Raw genomic sequence first — 14,732 nt, 5'->3', positions numbered from 1 at the left:
TCCTATTTGGAGTTCACATTAAAATTAGGCAAATTCAGATGTGCACGTCGACTTCTTAAAAAATTACCCTATTTTTTCCAAGACACTTTTTCCTACAGTTCCAAAAACAAGCCTTCCTAGCAATCTGTGCTTTCTGTAGTTGAAAGGACACGGCCTTGATGACATTGCCTCAGCCAGTGACATATTTACACTTGTGTACAATCAAATAAAACCTATGTGTAAGACTGAATTGAGCTCACAAATTCAGAGGCCTACTTCTCCCACCATAACATGAAACACCATGCTGAGACCATGAGTCAAAGAGTTGGTGAGAAAGTTGGTCTTTCTGTGAACTTCTTCAAGTTTGCATTAGGAGAAAAGTCTTTCAGGAATTTAATTTTTTCCTAAATAGTTCATATTAGCCTCTGAAAGTTGAATCTTCAACAGAAAGACCAAGCAATTCCATGTGAGCCACTGTTCACTGAATTAAACTGAAGTGACTAATTTGTTTTGCAATGAAGGCGCAAACTTCAATTCTCAGTAAGTTTTGTGGACTAGATAACTGATACACATTTCTCACTCATTTATCAAACTTAACTCTCCATATATTTATACAGTTATTGTCAATTATCTCTACACCATATTTTAACAACCAGATGTTTCAAATAAATTGCAAAAAATAAAAGTTGGCCAGATTATTAAATTATCAGTTACAGATTAAATATACAGGGACAGCAAAAAATTCAATGTCAGCCATCTTTGATCAATTTTATTCGACAAAGACTCCAAAACATTTATGAAAAATTGCACTTTCTATTTTACTCTTTCTAAAGCACAAGATAAAGCATTAGTGACACAAAAAGTAATACCGATATATATCAGAAGAATAATTCTAGCAATAGTTATGACATATATCATATTCATTAAAATTAAACATTTATTTTCAACCAACACAGCCTGTAAAGTACAGCCTTTGGTCTTTGTTTAGGTAGCAGCTAACTGGTGTGGTTACTTATGAGGTTGATGGACATTGTTATTTAAATAATAACATTCTAGGAAAAAGCTGACTCCTCAAGATTCTCAGCCTAGATTAAAAAGAAAATAAATAAGTTCTACTAAGTAATGCTCAAAGATTTCTAGTTTACATATCATTAAACATCAATTCTTCACTTTTGTACTAAAATGGAAATAAGCAGAGGACAATAAAAAGAACATGGATTTTAGAATGGGGCTGATGAATTCAAATTCTATTCTGCCACGATGTGGTTGTGCAACCTTGGGCAAGCTGCTGACCATCTCCATGACCTACTCTTTCAATGGAGATAATAAGTGCCTTAAAACTTTTTTGGTAACATCAAACAAAGTGATCTATAGGAAGTAGTATTAAATTCATGTTTTTGGTATATTCAGTTAATAAACAGAAATCTCTTAACAGGCAGAACATGAATATATACTAAATACATATCCACTATGGCTCGACACTATTAGAAGCATTATGTAGACTACCTTAATCAGGGAAATTACATTGAAGTATGAACTTATAACTGACATCAAGCAAACTGTGAAATATTTATTAGAGCTAGTTACTACTCTCAAATGTTAAAGGCCTTGACTGATTTTGATAATTAGCATATAGTATACATCAGTGAGATAGTTAAAAAAGATATAGGGCATCTTTTTTCTGTTTTTAAAACTAGGGTATGTAGCTATAGGACCTATAAAAAAGCAATAGTTGTGAGTAAATACACATTGAGTTTTTTTATAACATTATTTCATTTTATCCATGTTACAACTATGTTTTTAAAACACAGAAAAGCACAAAGTATATCTGTAAAGCCCCAGTAAGACTCTATACTTACTTCCATTGTATCTCATTATGAGCTCAATACTGTGGCATGGCCTGCTGTTACATGAACAGTGCAAGAAAACACCCCTAATTTAACATCCCAATAGAAATGATATACATATACATCTTAGAATCAAGGGACTGTTTCCAGATTTGGAAGCAGATTTGTCAATGTTGTGATCTTACCTGGTAAAAAGACTGCTGTGCCTTCCACTGACTCTTCATTAATGCCAATCAGCAAAGCAGTTTCATTAGAAGTTTCCAGAAGGGAAAATGGTGGTGTTGCAAGCTCAGTATTTAACTCCACAGTGCTTACTGTTGCCTGATTGGAATCAAGAGTTCTCACCGATAGTTGCTTTTCTGATACTGCTACTGTGGGACCCTCCCTTTCGGGGAAAGCTGACTGTGTTTCAGGGTTTATTTCCAAAGAAGAAGGAATTGTGGGCCTCTCCAAAGTCTGTGGGCTGGGCTGAGGCACCACACTTGCCTCAACCCTGGAAGTTGCAGAAGCAGAAGTAGAATGTGGCCATGGTGCAGCACCTTCTAACTGAATTTCACTGGCAGCTGTAATAATAGTTCCAGCCTCAGGTTCCCCCACACTGGGCAACACCTCAACTATTTCTCCAGAAAACTGGTCATTGGCTTTGTTTTGGAAATCTTGGGAAGTCTCAGTGCCTTCCTCGGCAATTAGTTGTGTGGGAGAAGCTTCCTTTTCTTCCAATAAATTAGATTTACTTGCTTCCTCCAAAGGTTCTAATGCTGGGTCGGGAGATGAGGATGGAGGATGGGTTACCTGAAAGTATTCATCACTGGATGCCTTGACAGTTGCTTCAATATCTGCATGAACTTCCTGGAGAGAATCCTCTGTAGACCTCTGAGATGGGCCAGCAGCTGTACCTGGCAGAGCACTTGGCTGGGGAACCTTTGTTTGTTCATAGGTTTCTCTGCCTGAGTAGGCAGGGAATGGAGAGGATGATGTCTGAGAAGACAACTTTGCAAATGCTGAACCTGCTAATGTTGTATCAGTGTAATAAGAGGGGCTGGACCCCTCCAACACCTCAGGGGCTTCTGTTAAACTCTGAGCTGTAAGGAGGATATTACCAATACTTACTTGAGGAGTGGGATCTATCAATGTTTCCTCAGCCCCTGAAGAGAATTCTGGCTGAAAAGAAGGACTCATATATTTCTTTTCTTCATATTCCTCCTGTGTCTTGTCCAAATGACCCAATGTTGATATCATTTCACTTTGGTCTGCAATAGCTTGACTATCAGACAAAGTGCTTGATTCAAATATGTCATCCAGAGGTTTTGCTTCAATTTTCAGTTCTTCCATCTCTGGATTAACTGTGGCAGAACTTCTAGGAATGGGCAGAGAAGTTTCTGTGGGAAGGAAAATATCTAATTCCGTTTCTGTGGTAGGGATAGGGATCCCAGTGGCAAAGTTAAAGCCCATGTGATCTAATTGGTTTCCAGTATCAGGAGTCATTGATTCGTGATATGTTGTTGCCTGAGTATTACTAGCCAGAGGAGTATCACCAGAGCTCTCAAATGGCTCCTCAGCTAAAGAACGGTTGGCAGCCGCCACATCCAGCTCTTGAACCCGGATGCCTTCTTCATTACTGCCACGTGGTTCTGATGGCACCTCTGGTTCTATGTCTGTTTGCATTCCAAGGATATCTTCATATAGAGGCTTAGTGTGATCGATATCTATGATAGTATTTTTATCTGATGTCAGTTCAGGAAGAATTTCAAGAATGGTGCTCTCAGTAATTGTCAATATTAAATCCTTATCCTCTTTGTCTAGATCAAGGATAATATTTTCGGTGGCTTTTCTTCTGGTCGGTTTTAAGGTGGCATCCTCGAATCCTATGAAATGATCTTGGAAACTACCCGAGACACTTTCTGTGGGTGCCTCATGGGACACCATGCCTGACGGGGTGCTCCTTGTCTCAGGGGAGGTTTCATTCTGCTCTGAACGAAGAGGCAGCACCACAGAAACCGCTGGGGATCCATCAGCAGCTACAGCTTCCGCACTTGGCACTTCAGAATGCTTCTCCAGAAAGCTATCAAAAACATATGTGGTGCTTCTTGGCCCAGTTGCCTCAGTAGTTCCAGCAGCGTGGATTGAATTAGAGAGATCCACTTCCCCAGATCCTTCTCCAGAATTTTCATCAAACAACTCAGACAGCTTTGGTGCTGGTGTAACAAATTCTTGGGCCATTTCAAGACCAGGGGTTCTTGTCAGAAAACCAGTGGGAGCATTTGCTGTTTCTTTATTTTCTGCCGTTGAAGAATACTCAGTGGAGAGTTGCTGTGTTACAGTTTGTGGTCTACTAGTCTGGATTTCTTCTTCCCATTTGAGGGTCTGACTTTGAGGATGTTCAATGTCTGTGGAGACAGAGCTAGGTGCCGTGGTGGGTCCTGCTGCTCCAGTGTTGCCTGAGACTTCTGTTAAGGTTGTATTGGGTGCCCCTTCACTACTTTTGGAGACATCATCTGTTTTGGAAATGAGGGGTCCAACTTCACTCACCACATTTTCCACTCTCTCATCATCTTTAGTTTCATCGCTGAAGATACTTGTTTCTAAACTTGCCACTTGAGAAGTGTGGGGATATACTGTGCTAATAATTTGTTCCATTTCAGAAAATTTTACTGACACTGTAGGCAAAGTAGGCAAAACTTCTTCTCCTGATCCCAGACCAGAGGATAAGAGATCAGTATCCAACTCTTGAATTGTTGGTCTCATACCTTTGGGAAAGAGCTTTATACTTTCTTCATCTTTAGTTGATAAGTTTGTGACTGCATTTTCAGCCGGTATGGATTCAGTCACTAAGGCAGTAGTTAAGAAGAAATGTGACTCTGCAGTAGGCTCAGGGAGAGAGGTATATGACTCTAGGCTTTTTACATCTGGATCTGGAGTAGACATGTGAACCAAGGGAACGCCAATTTGCTTATCAGTACTGTAAGTTTTCTTTGTAGGATAATCTGTAGTCTGGAGTACAATTTCGGTAAATGTTTGTGAATCAAAAGTCGTTTGTTCTGGTCCAAGAGAGCTTTGGGAGGATTCTAAAGATTTGTGTTCTTGACTCTTTTCCTCTGATTCTGCTTCACTCTCAATCCCTTGACTCACAGGGTTGGTGTTTTGCCTGGACCATAATCTGGCTGGCTCCATCGTTTGCAGAAAGTCCATTGAAGCTGTGCCATTGACCTTTACTTCCCCCTTTCCTGTTGGATCTGCAGTACTTTCAGCTTCTGCTGTTGGCAAAATCGTGGATCGTTTATCCACTTCATCAATAGCATCCGTTTCTCTGAATCCTGGGTTAATAAATGGAGACTCTGTATCCAAAATGTTTTCCACAACTGTGGGAAGCACTAGGTCAACAGAGCTGCTGACTGTGACCTGTTGCTCACCTGAACCCTCAGCAGAAGCTGTAAACTCTTCCCAGGGGAAAGCTGACATGCTGACCATGGTGCTACTGGGTGCTTCTGAGTTAGGCATGTGATTGCTGTGATCTGAAGTAGGTTTGGTAGGTAATAAAATCTGGGTATTCCTAAATGCTTCATCCGCAGAGCCTTCCATCATCACTGTTTCTTCTTTTGTTACGGGATGAGACACTGTTGAGTATTCCATTAAGTCACCACTGAAATCTTCTTCCAAAGGAAAACCTGTAGGAATGACCCTTATTTCTGCCCTATAATTTGGTTCTCCTGGTACCTCTGAAATTAATTTTTCCTTGGATGTTTGGCTTATAATTTCAGTGACTTTTCTGTCAATTACAGTACTCAAAAATGGTCCTGTAGGCTCAGAGGAGAATGTTGTTTCCACATGGGGAGACGAAGTGCCAGCTTCCTTTTCGGTTTGAATTTCTGGTTCTAAATTTAAAGAAAATGAAGAAACAGTCGTGGTTTCTGGGTCAGCAGCAGCTTCTCCAGAGCCCTGCTCAATAGAGAGAGAGACAGGGCCACCTGAAAGAGTGGTCAGCCTTTCTGGGTCCCCTGGTTGGCTAGTACTGCTGTGTTCAAAGGGCTGTGCCCCCGAATTGACTAAAACATTTGTCTCTGTAAAGACAAGCGTAGAACTTGTCATTTCATCTGAAAATTGTGTGGGTGTTGGTGAGGATATCAAACTTTTCCTGGTAGCTATATCAGTAGATGTAGATTCATTTGAACTTCCTAATTCAGGGTGTAAAATTAATTGATCTGCTCTCTGTGTCACTGACTCTACCTCAAAGGTAGACGTTGTACCTGTTGTTCCCTCCTCCTCCTCCTTCCTTTCCTTTCCCTCAAGGGATGTACTGAAAACCCACTTGGAATTTTCTGTTTCACTTATGAATTTTGTAGGCATGACTTCTATGGAAGGGTCTTCAGAAACTGAGTCAATGGTGGTCGCAGGAACATCAAAAAGATTTTCTGTGATCATTATCTTGCCAGTGTTTAAAGTAAAGAGTGTATCTGTGGTATTTTTTGATAAATCAGTTACCATGTTCAACATGTTATCTTTAAAATCTTCCACTTCCCCAGAGCTTTCCAGGATTGGAATTGCAGAACTTCCTGAGAGCTCCACAATTTGTCTAGGAGTTATTTCTATCCAGCTTTCCATTGTAGAGAAAAGGCCATCAGGCCGTGGATTTTCTGCTGGGGTAACTGATTCTTTCTCTGAAACATTTATTGCCGCAGAACTTGGATCCATCCTGAGAGTATATGTGACAGAAGTACTTTTTTCCACCTCTTCACCTAAAGTTACCTGTGTGGCCCTTGAAAAGATCATTTTCTGAGATACTTGGTCAATGGCAGACTCTCCTGAAGACTCTTCAGAAAAGGGAGATACAGGTTCAGGATGCTCATGCATCAGATTTTCAAGTTTAGGACCTCTCTCTGTAATTAACTCTGCCCCTTCTGTGGTTTTTCCTTCATGGGATGCGGCTGTGGGGAACATATCAGGCTCACCACTTGAAAATTGTTCTGGTGTTTCAGGGTAAGTGTCAGGTTTCCATGTAATTTCCAGAAATTCAGTGGTTTCTTTAGATTCATTAGGTTGCACAACAGTAGACAATTCTGTCTCTGCTACTTCAAATTGTTGGGTATCACTTTCAGAGCTCTCTGAGAAATTTTGAGAAGGTGCAACACTTTCAAACTGGCCACGCCTAGCTTCTGCAGCTTCGGGGTCCTTGGGCACAGTGGTGACTAGGTGCTTCCCATTAATGTACTGCACAGAAGGTGTGGTGGTTACATCAGTAGCATTTTCACAGTCTTCATTTTCCCCTTCATTTTCACTGTGGTATATTTCTATTTCGAATATTTCAGGTAAATCAGGTAAAATTTCAGCAATTAGTTCGTGCACTGGATCTGTTTCTTCACTACAAGGTTCATCTTCTTTAGATTCTGAATCTATTGGATGACCAATTACACTCAAATCACTCATTCGACCTGAAAAAAACAAAGAGTTTTCACAATACTTAAATAGAAGCTTTGGCAGTGCATGACAGAAGAAATCGATAGCAAAGGCTGATCACATTCATAGACACAAAGAAGGATTCGAATGTTCTCACATTAAGTGCAATCATCCTTCTACAGGTTCTCAGTCTTCAAATTTGCAGCTTTGTATTAACAATAAGAAAGATAAATCTCAAGTTACAGAAACAGGTTACACAAACTCTTCAACGTGTTTAACAAAGGCAACAAAGTCCTTAAAACAAAATAAGGAATCACATTTGCACGGTAATTTTGCAATGTAACAATTTATCTTTGTGTGAACTACAAAAAAAAATTAAAAATTAAGACCATTTCACCAGACCATATACAAAAAGTGATTGATCATTGTTCTATATGGCAGGGGATGCTTATACAGTCTATTCAATAAGAAGATGAGAAGATTCCTTCTGCCTCTTCATAATCTGTCTGAAAGAAAATTGTTTCTAGAAAAATAAAAGAGCAATGGACACCCCCTACCCACTGTGGCAGTAGGACAGGAGCCTAGCCACACCTCAGGAAGCCCTGAGTGGCAGGGCCTTGGCAAGGAGTGTTCACTGGAAGGACCAGGAAGGAAAAGTTTTCCATCCCTGTACACCTTTATCCTTCAGGGGATGTGACCTGAGTTAGGTGAATTTAGCTCTTGTTATTAGTATTCTCTCTGAAGAAAGCTCAGGAGTCACATATAAATATTATAAGTAGCATACTTCAAATAATACATATCATCAGAACATTCCCTGGATTGTCAATTGCCACATGGTACCAACCATTAATGTCAATGGGCTTTTCCGCCACCAGAAGTAGACCAGCAAAGCTCCACACTCTCATCATCATGGTATTCAACTCTCCTAGGAGAGGGTTCTACCATTATAGCTACCCTATGTCTGGTTACACAGCAGTACACAGAGGTGCCTCTGATGCACCAAGCCAGGACAAAGATAAAGGACCACACAGTGCCTTACTATCCTGCATGAAGAAACATTCCTGAAGAATTAGTTTTTGGTTTAGCCCCAATCCATGCCACACAGGCTTAGGCTGAAGTTGAGATATACACAGAAGGAATGATTATCATGGAACCTATTCTGCCTCCTCAATTTGCCATCTCCAAGGGGGGAAAACACTGTTTTTTCCTGGTATGTTCCTGTTGCAAGAAAAGAGGCAGTTCCCCTCCATGCTTGGAGGCCTCAATATCTAGCATTTACTGTTAAATCAGAAAAGAAAAAAAAATCTATTCAGGAGAGATCAGAATCATATGGCTGTGCATCAAGATTATGCATCAAGATTGATAAGTAGATACTATATGAATTCTCAATGGAAACTCTATGGAAGCTTATTAAATTTCTTTAAATTTAAAAAAATCAAAGACCAAAGGACTTTCATGTAATAAAAGACATATACTATATTTACTTTTCTCTTTTATTAAAATAAAAACAAAAAAGAAAAGTTCTCTCTGTATCCTACCACATCTTCACTAAATTGTCTCATTAAAATGCTATTTGTGTAGGTTTGCATTATTCTTACCCTATCTATATGTTCTTCCTACTTATTTTTCACACACTACAGCTCATTTTGTTTATTTCCATCCATTCCACCTTATACATTCAACTTTTAACTATGTAAGCTAAGGCATATGGGTATTCAAATGAATGAGAAAATATCTCTGTAATGTAGGTAAGTGAGATCAATGCCTGACTCCAGTGCACTATAAAAATATAAAATGAATACAGGCTCTTTCTGGATAGATATCACAGCTATATCTAATTACCAAATTCAAGAAAATGATTAAGTCTTCGGCTTTTCTTAAAAATACAATTAAAAAGGAGAGGAGGAGGGAAGAATAGAAGTTCATTGGATTAGACAAAAGGGAATGAGGGGAAGGAAGGGGAAATTGGAATAAGAAAGATGGTAGAATGAATCAGACATAAATTTTCCATGCTCATATATGAATACATGGCCAGTGTAACTCCACATCATGTTCGACCATAAGAATTGGATCCTAATTAGAATAATTTATGCTCCATGTATGCATAATATGTCAAAATACATTCTACTCTCATGTGTATCTAAAAATAACAAATAAAAAATAATAGAAAAAAAAGAAGAAATTTGTTCAGTATTAAACTGTTAAAGTTGTTGTTTCGATCTTAAGCACCCAGTGTGTATATGCTTTAAAAGATGACAGATTAAAATTTTCAGATAATGACACCTTAATACAGTTTGCATTGAAGGCAGACTTTTGTGTTACAAAAAAGAATGTGAATCATAAAAATCAAAGGTAAATCAGTAGAGGAGAAGGAAGGAACCATGAGGAGGGGGGAGGGGAGAGAAATTGGTAACAATGGAAAATGATACTGGCCAAATTAAATTCCTATGTTGTGTGCATTTGTAACAAATCCCACCACTATGTACAACTATAATGCACCAGTAAAAAATATGAAAAAAAGAATGTGAAGAAAATGTTTGAACTATGTGAAACAATACATTTTAAATGTCCTTTGCACAAATGAATCTTTTAAAATATCACATCAACTATTTAATCACTAAATAAGTAGTTTCTCATTGTCTAGCAGTATTTTAATATAGTTGAGTAAAGCCATACTTAATGGTAAGTATTCTGTACAACTTTATGAATTTTAACTGGATTTTCAAAAATATGCAAATCTTTAACTGTTTATACTCTCATATGCAACTCTTTTATGTTGTTTTATTAGGCATAAATAAAATTAGTACTCATTAAGAAGTATTCCACACAGGTACACTAAGTTCACACCTATGGTGGCTTGATGCCACAGTATCACTTACTTAAGTGCAAAACAATGATTTTAAATGAGAAACATCAGTTAGTGCCAAGCATATAAAGAACACCTAAAACATTTTGCACCATTTTGCATCAAATTTAATAAATAACGGAATTAAAACTAGCCATTCCAACAGGCTTCTCCAGCCAAATACAGGATAAATATGGAAACATCTGCTCAACATTATATATTTATAAAGTCTTAGGACAAGAGTAGTGTAAAAACCTTCACTGTTATGATAGATTTGTAGGAGTACCTAAATAAAGTCCTTACTTTTAAAACATAAAAACACATTCCTTCACATGGAGGTTTTGTGAAGTGTGGTGCCAGTGGTTCTATAAGAGTGCGATGGAGCAGAGACATTAAGGTGTGACAATGTGTCAAATGCTCACTGGGGATCATGTGCTCACTTACACAGAGAGAACTCTAACTGCAAATCAATAGTTTACATAATTTAGTTAACCATCAACTCGTATTAAGTCGACTTTGGTTCATTAAAGAGCATGGAATTCACTCTATGTTCTCCCATTTTAGCTCCAATGAACAAAGTAAAACATTCTTTCAATTCATTTTCCACTTGGATAAAGAACTATAGTACTTCCTATTGCTGCTCATAAACCTAAGAGGTTTAACATTTTAGACCATCATGACAGAGTATTTTATAATCTCAACCCTTAGACGCAATATATTCCATTTTATGACCAAAATAAATATCACAATATTTAGATCACAGCAATAAAAACATATCAGAGACATAATCTTTGCACACTTTCATTTCACAACCATAGGACTGCTTCATACTGGGTCTTTGCCTACAAAATTAAGCTCACTGCCATAACCATGTGTCCCATGCTAACTGTACTATCGTCCCAGGAGCCAACTCACTGCACAGAATTTACTAAGTGTTTTTAATGCTTCAGACCCCATGGATGACACTATCTTATCAACTTCACAGAGACTCGGTCAGGTGCTCCATCTACTCCTACCTCTTCCTGAAGCAAATGCTTTTGTCAGTATGTTAAAAAACTGGACTGACCCTTATAATTCTTTTCTCCCAATTATAAGGTGAAACTTGCTGAGTGTCCATATAGTCAACATGCGTATCATTAAATTTAGGTTAAAATTCCTCCCTTCACTCACCTCCCTAACATAAGATCTGACTTGAGTTCAGAATGGTAGAAAACAGAAACATAAACCAATTTCATTCTGTTTTTCATTGTGCCAAGAAGCTGAAAGTGACCAAAGAATAATCAGCTCATCATAATAAACAGAGAGCAGGAATAAAATCAATATAAATAATATGCTTGTTAAATATATACAATGATAAATATTATAAATACAATTATTATAAATTAATATTATAAATTTTATAGATAAATAATAAATTTAGGTTGTAAATTTGGGCAATAAATAATAAAATTGGGTATAGCTGCTATAATATTTTATAGATAAATATTATAACAAAATACTTATAAGTAAATATTATAAATTAAATATTATAAATATTTGATAAATACTGTAAAATGTTTCTTCTAAATACATTTTACTATGCATATTTGAGAGTACAATCTGATGTTATGATAGATGAAGAGATAGCTATAGATAGATAGTAAAATGGTCACTATAGAGAAACAAACTAACACAGCTATCAGTTCAGTGATACATTTTGTGTCATCAGCAGCTAAAATTCACTTATTTAACATAAGTCCTAGCATAGTATAATCCTATTAGCCATGGTCCTCATGTTATGCATCAGATCTCTAAGAAAATTTTCTACTAAATGGGGTTTATATAAAACAAAAATACAAAATGAAAGTTAAAATTATTTTGTTTCTTTTTTTATGAAAGGAATATCCCCACAATGAAGCAACTAATATTTATTTTTTTAAAATAAATGTGCTCTTATTGCATTTCTTAATATTGTTTTCAGGGTGGTAAAATGTAAGTTATGCAGGACTTTCAAGTTAAATTTTTTTGCCAACAGATTCTCTATATATCAATCTATACTCTATTCTGTCTGCATATCTAGTTTGTTCCCATACTTCTAGCATATTATGGTGGGAGAGGCCAGTGGCATAAAAATCTATAGATACGTGAATTTTATTCCTGCTAAGTGATACAAATTCCCATCAATAATCTCTCATAGCTCGCCAAATCCTACTTGCTCCTCTTTGTCTATTATTCATCTTCCAAAATGACTTCTTCATCTCCCCTTCCTGCCACCATCCCACTTACCACACATATTATTAGAGAATTGCAACAGCTATAATTATTGCCAACCAGGCAAGTTTCTTTGTTCAGTGCAGCAGGGGACACCTGTGCTATTATGAAAGTAGAGTCTCCTTCCAAAATAGGGATCTGCTCTCTTTCACACTAACAGAGCAACCTAATGTAGTTACTGACATTCTAAGCTCTTAGATGAAAAAGTCCTTATAAAAGACTGCTCTATTTTAGAATTTTACTCTAAGAATAATATAACTTTTATTTGGATTTCAAGAGTCAAACCACAGAACTCTGTACACTGTATGTATAATCTTTTCTATGTTTATGTGAACGTATTTTAATAGCTTGACTTGAATATACTAGTACCATGGTTAATAGGGATTTTAATGACATTTCACACAAAGCTTTATTGCTAGCTGACCTCAAACATTCACCAAGTATTTTTAAGTACTTCATGGTAGAGTTTTGTAGACACAGCACAAGTCTTTCAGTCATGCTGTTTCCAGACAAAAAAACATAGCTGCTCCAATGCATAGGCAGCTGGTTTAAAGTTCATATTCTCTAGGGGATTTTATAAGTTAAGAGCTTTTAATTAAATGTAAGTAATATCAATCTACTCAGCAAAGATATATAAGGATCACATTTTTTATTACTAAAATGAAATCCAATGTAATGTAGAACAAAAGATTTTCTTCCTTATTTCAAAAATACAATAGATAGTCATACTGAAATGCCTGAGAAATACTTACAGAACTTAAAGAGTGAATGCTTAAAATTATTTATAATGTTTAAATTTTTGGACACATACCTATAGATCTAATAATAAGAAACAAATATTTCAATTTAATTCCCCTTTCATATATACCCTCTTTTTTATATATACTTTCATTTTATTTATTTATTGTTACATGGTGCTGTGGATCGAACCCAGGGCCTTGCATGTGCTAGGCGAGCGCTCTATCTCTGAGCCACAACCCCAGTCCCCCTCTTTTTATTTTTTTTGTACCCAAGGTCACTTAACTACTGAGCCACATCCCTATCCCTTCTTATTTTTTATTTTGAAACAGGGTCTCACTAAGCGTAAAGTTGCTAAGTGAGGCTGGCTTTAAACTTGCAATCCTCTGGCTTCAGCATCCTGAGTCACTTGGATTGCAAGAATTTGTCACCACACCCAGCACCTTCATATATTCTCAACTAAAATAAAATGCTGATTGGCACTTTCAGAAACAAAGACAAGCAATTAATGTGAATTTTATCCAGATTCAATATCCTGAATCCTCAACATTCTTTAAAAAGGGTGCTAACTCAATATGTTAAAAAACATTTGAAAGTAGTAATTATAGTATCAACATCTTTCCCAAATCTTGTCAGATATTTTTGCTTCCCTAATTAGTCCCATGATTAACTATCATGCGATATTTGTATCAATACTCAATCCTCCCAGGGATGAGAGAAATTAAGGAGAAGATCAAAAGATCAATATTGAGTTCTGTGACCCATATCTCCCTGTTAGCTCTGCTAGCTGAGGTGCATTTAGTGTACCACTAGAGCGCATTATCTCAAAATGACAGCTTTCTGTGCTGTACAAGAAGTTCAACATTTCTCAATTCATGAAGTTTATGTCCAGAAAGGGTGATATATGTGCATAAATAATATGAGTGCTTTGATGGCCTCACTTTTAAGAGGCAGATATGCTATGGAGATGATAAATGAGAATCATCTCTTCTCCCAACTTCAGATAATCCTCAAATAATGTCATTCCTTCAAGTGGAAAGAATGTGTTTAGATACAGCCGAGTGGCCTAAGTGACTTGAAGATATGCCACCGAGTGAGGGCTTGGCTTGCTTATAGAAAAGGCCCAAAGGATTTCCTATCTTCCTAATTTTGAAGAGTGAGGGATTTCCTGGAGAGCAGAGTCAAGTAATTTTAGGACCTTTGAGCAACTTCTGAATAGTGAAACAGAGCTATATGAAAATGATGTAATTCTAGTAATTTAGGTTTCTACATTTTTCCTTAAAAAATAGAGCAAATAAACAAAAACCCATCACAGGACAGCCCTTTCATTATCCTCTTCACTTAGCATTCTAACATTTTCAAATCCCTTGCTGGATGGATAGGTGATAGAGAGATGATAGATAACAGATACACAGATAACCACATATTCTAATACGGGCAAAATGCTTTGTTTAGAATAAAGGACTTAAAAGTAAGCAAAAGCTTTAACTAAAGTCAAACAAAGGCCTCTTTAAGCTCCTAGAAGTTTATCTACTAAACTTTACAAACACTAATTTATTTTTAATCAAGCCCCTTGCTTTGTTCAAAGTTGGCAGTAGTTTTTGGTCATGTCTTCCACCCGGCCTCTCCAATAGGGTATTCAGATGGTTCACTAACTGGCCCACACTGCCCCTTCTTCAGTT

At 37.1% G+C, this 14,732-nt stretch overlaps 1 protein-coding gene across 3 annotated transcripts in view; it reads right to left on the bottom strand.

Annotated features, from left to right (window-relative positions):
- The window catches only part of Vcan (versican), a 103,180-nt gene that overhangs the window by 32,415 nt on the left and 56,033 nt on the right, over positions 1-14,732 (bottom strand). For 2 of the 3 annotated variants that reach the window (XM_040271749.2, XM_040271750.2), the window contains one exon: positions 2,012-7,252. The exons of the other annotated variant lie outside the window; for it this stretch is intronic. In XM_040271749.2, the coding sequence (XP_040127683.2) occupies positions 2,012-7,252 (5,241 nt within the window). The remainder of the gene's footprint in view (positions 1-2,011; positions 7,253-14,732) is intronic. 3 annotated transcript variants of the gene reach the window in all.

The sequence above is a fragment of the Ictidomys tridecemlineatus genome, chromosome 1, assembly GCF_052094955.1.
Source record: "Ictidomys tridecemlineatus isolate mIctTri1 chromosome 1, mIctTri1.hap1, whole genome shotgun sequence".
NCBI classification, from domain to species: Eukaryota; Metazoa; Chordata; class Mammalia; order Rodentia; family Sciuridae; genus Ictidomys; species Ictidomys tridecemlineatus.
The sequence above is the reverse complement of the archived record's forward strand: the minus strand, read 5'-3'. Positions and strand labels throughout refer to the sequence as shown.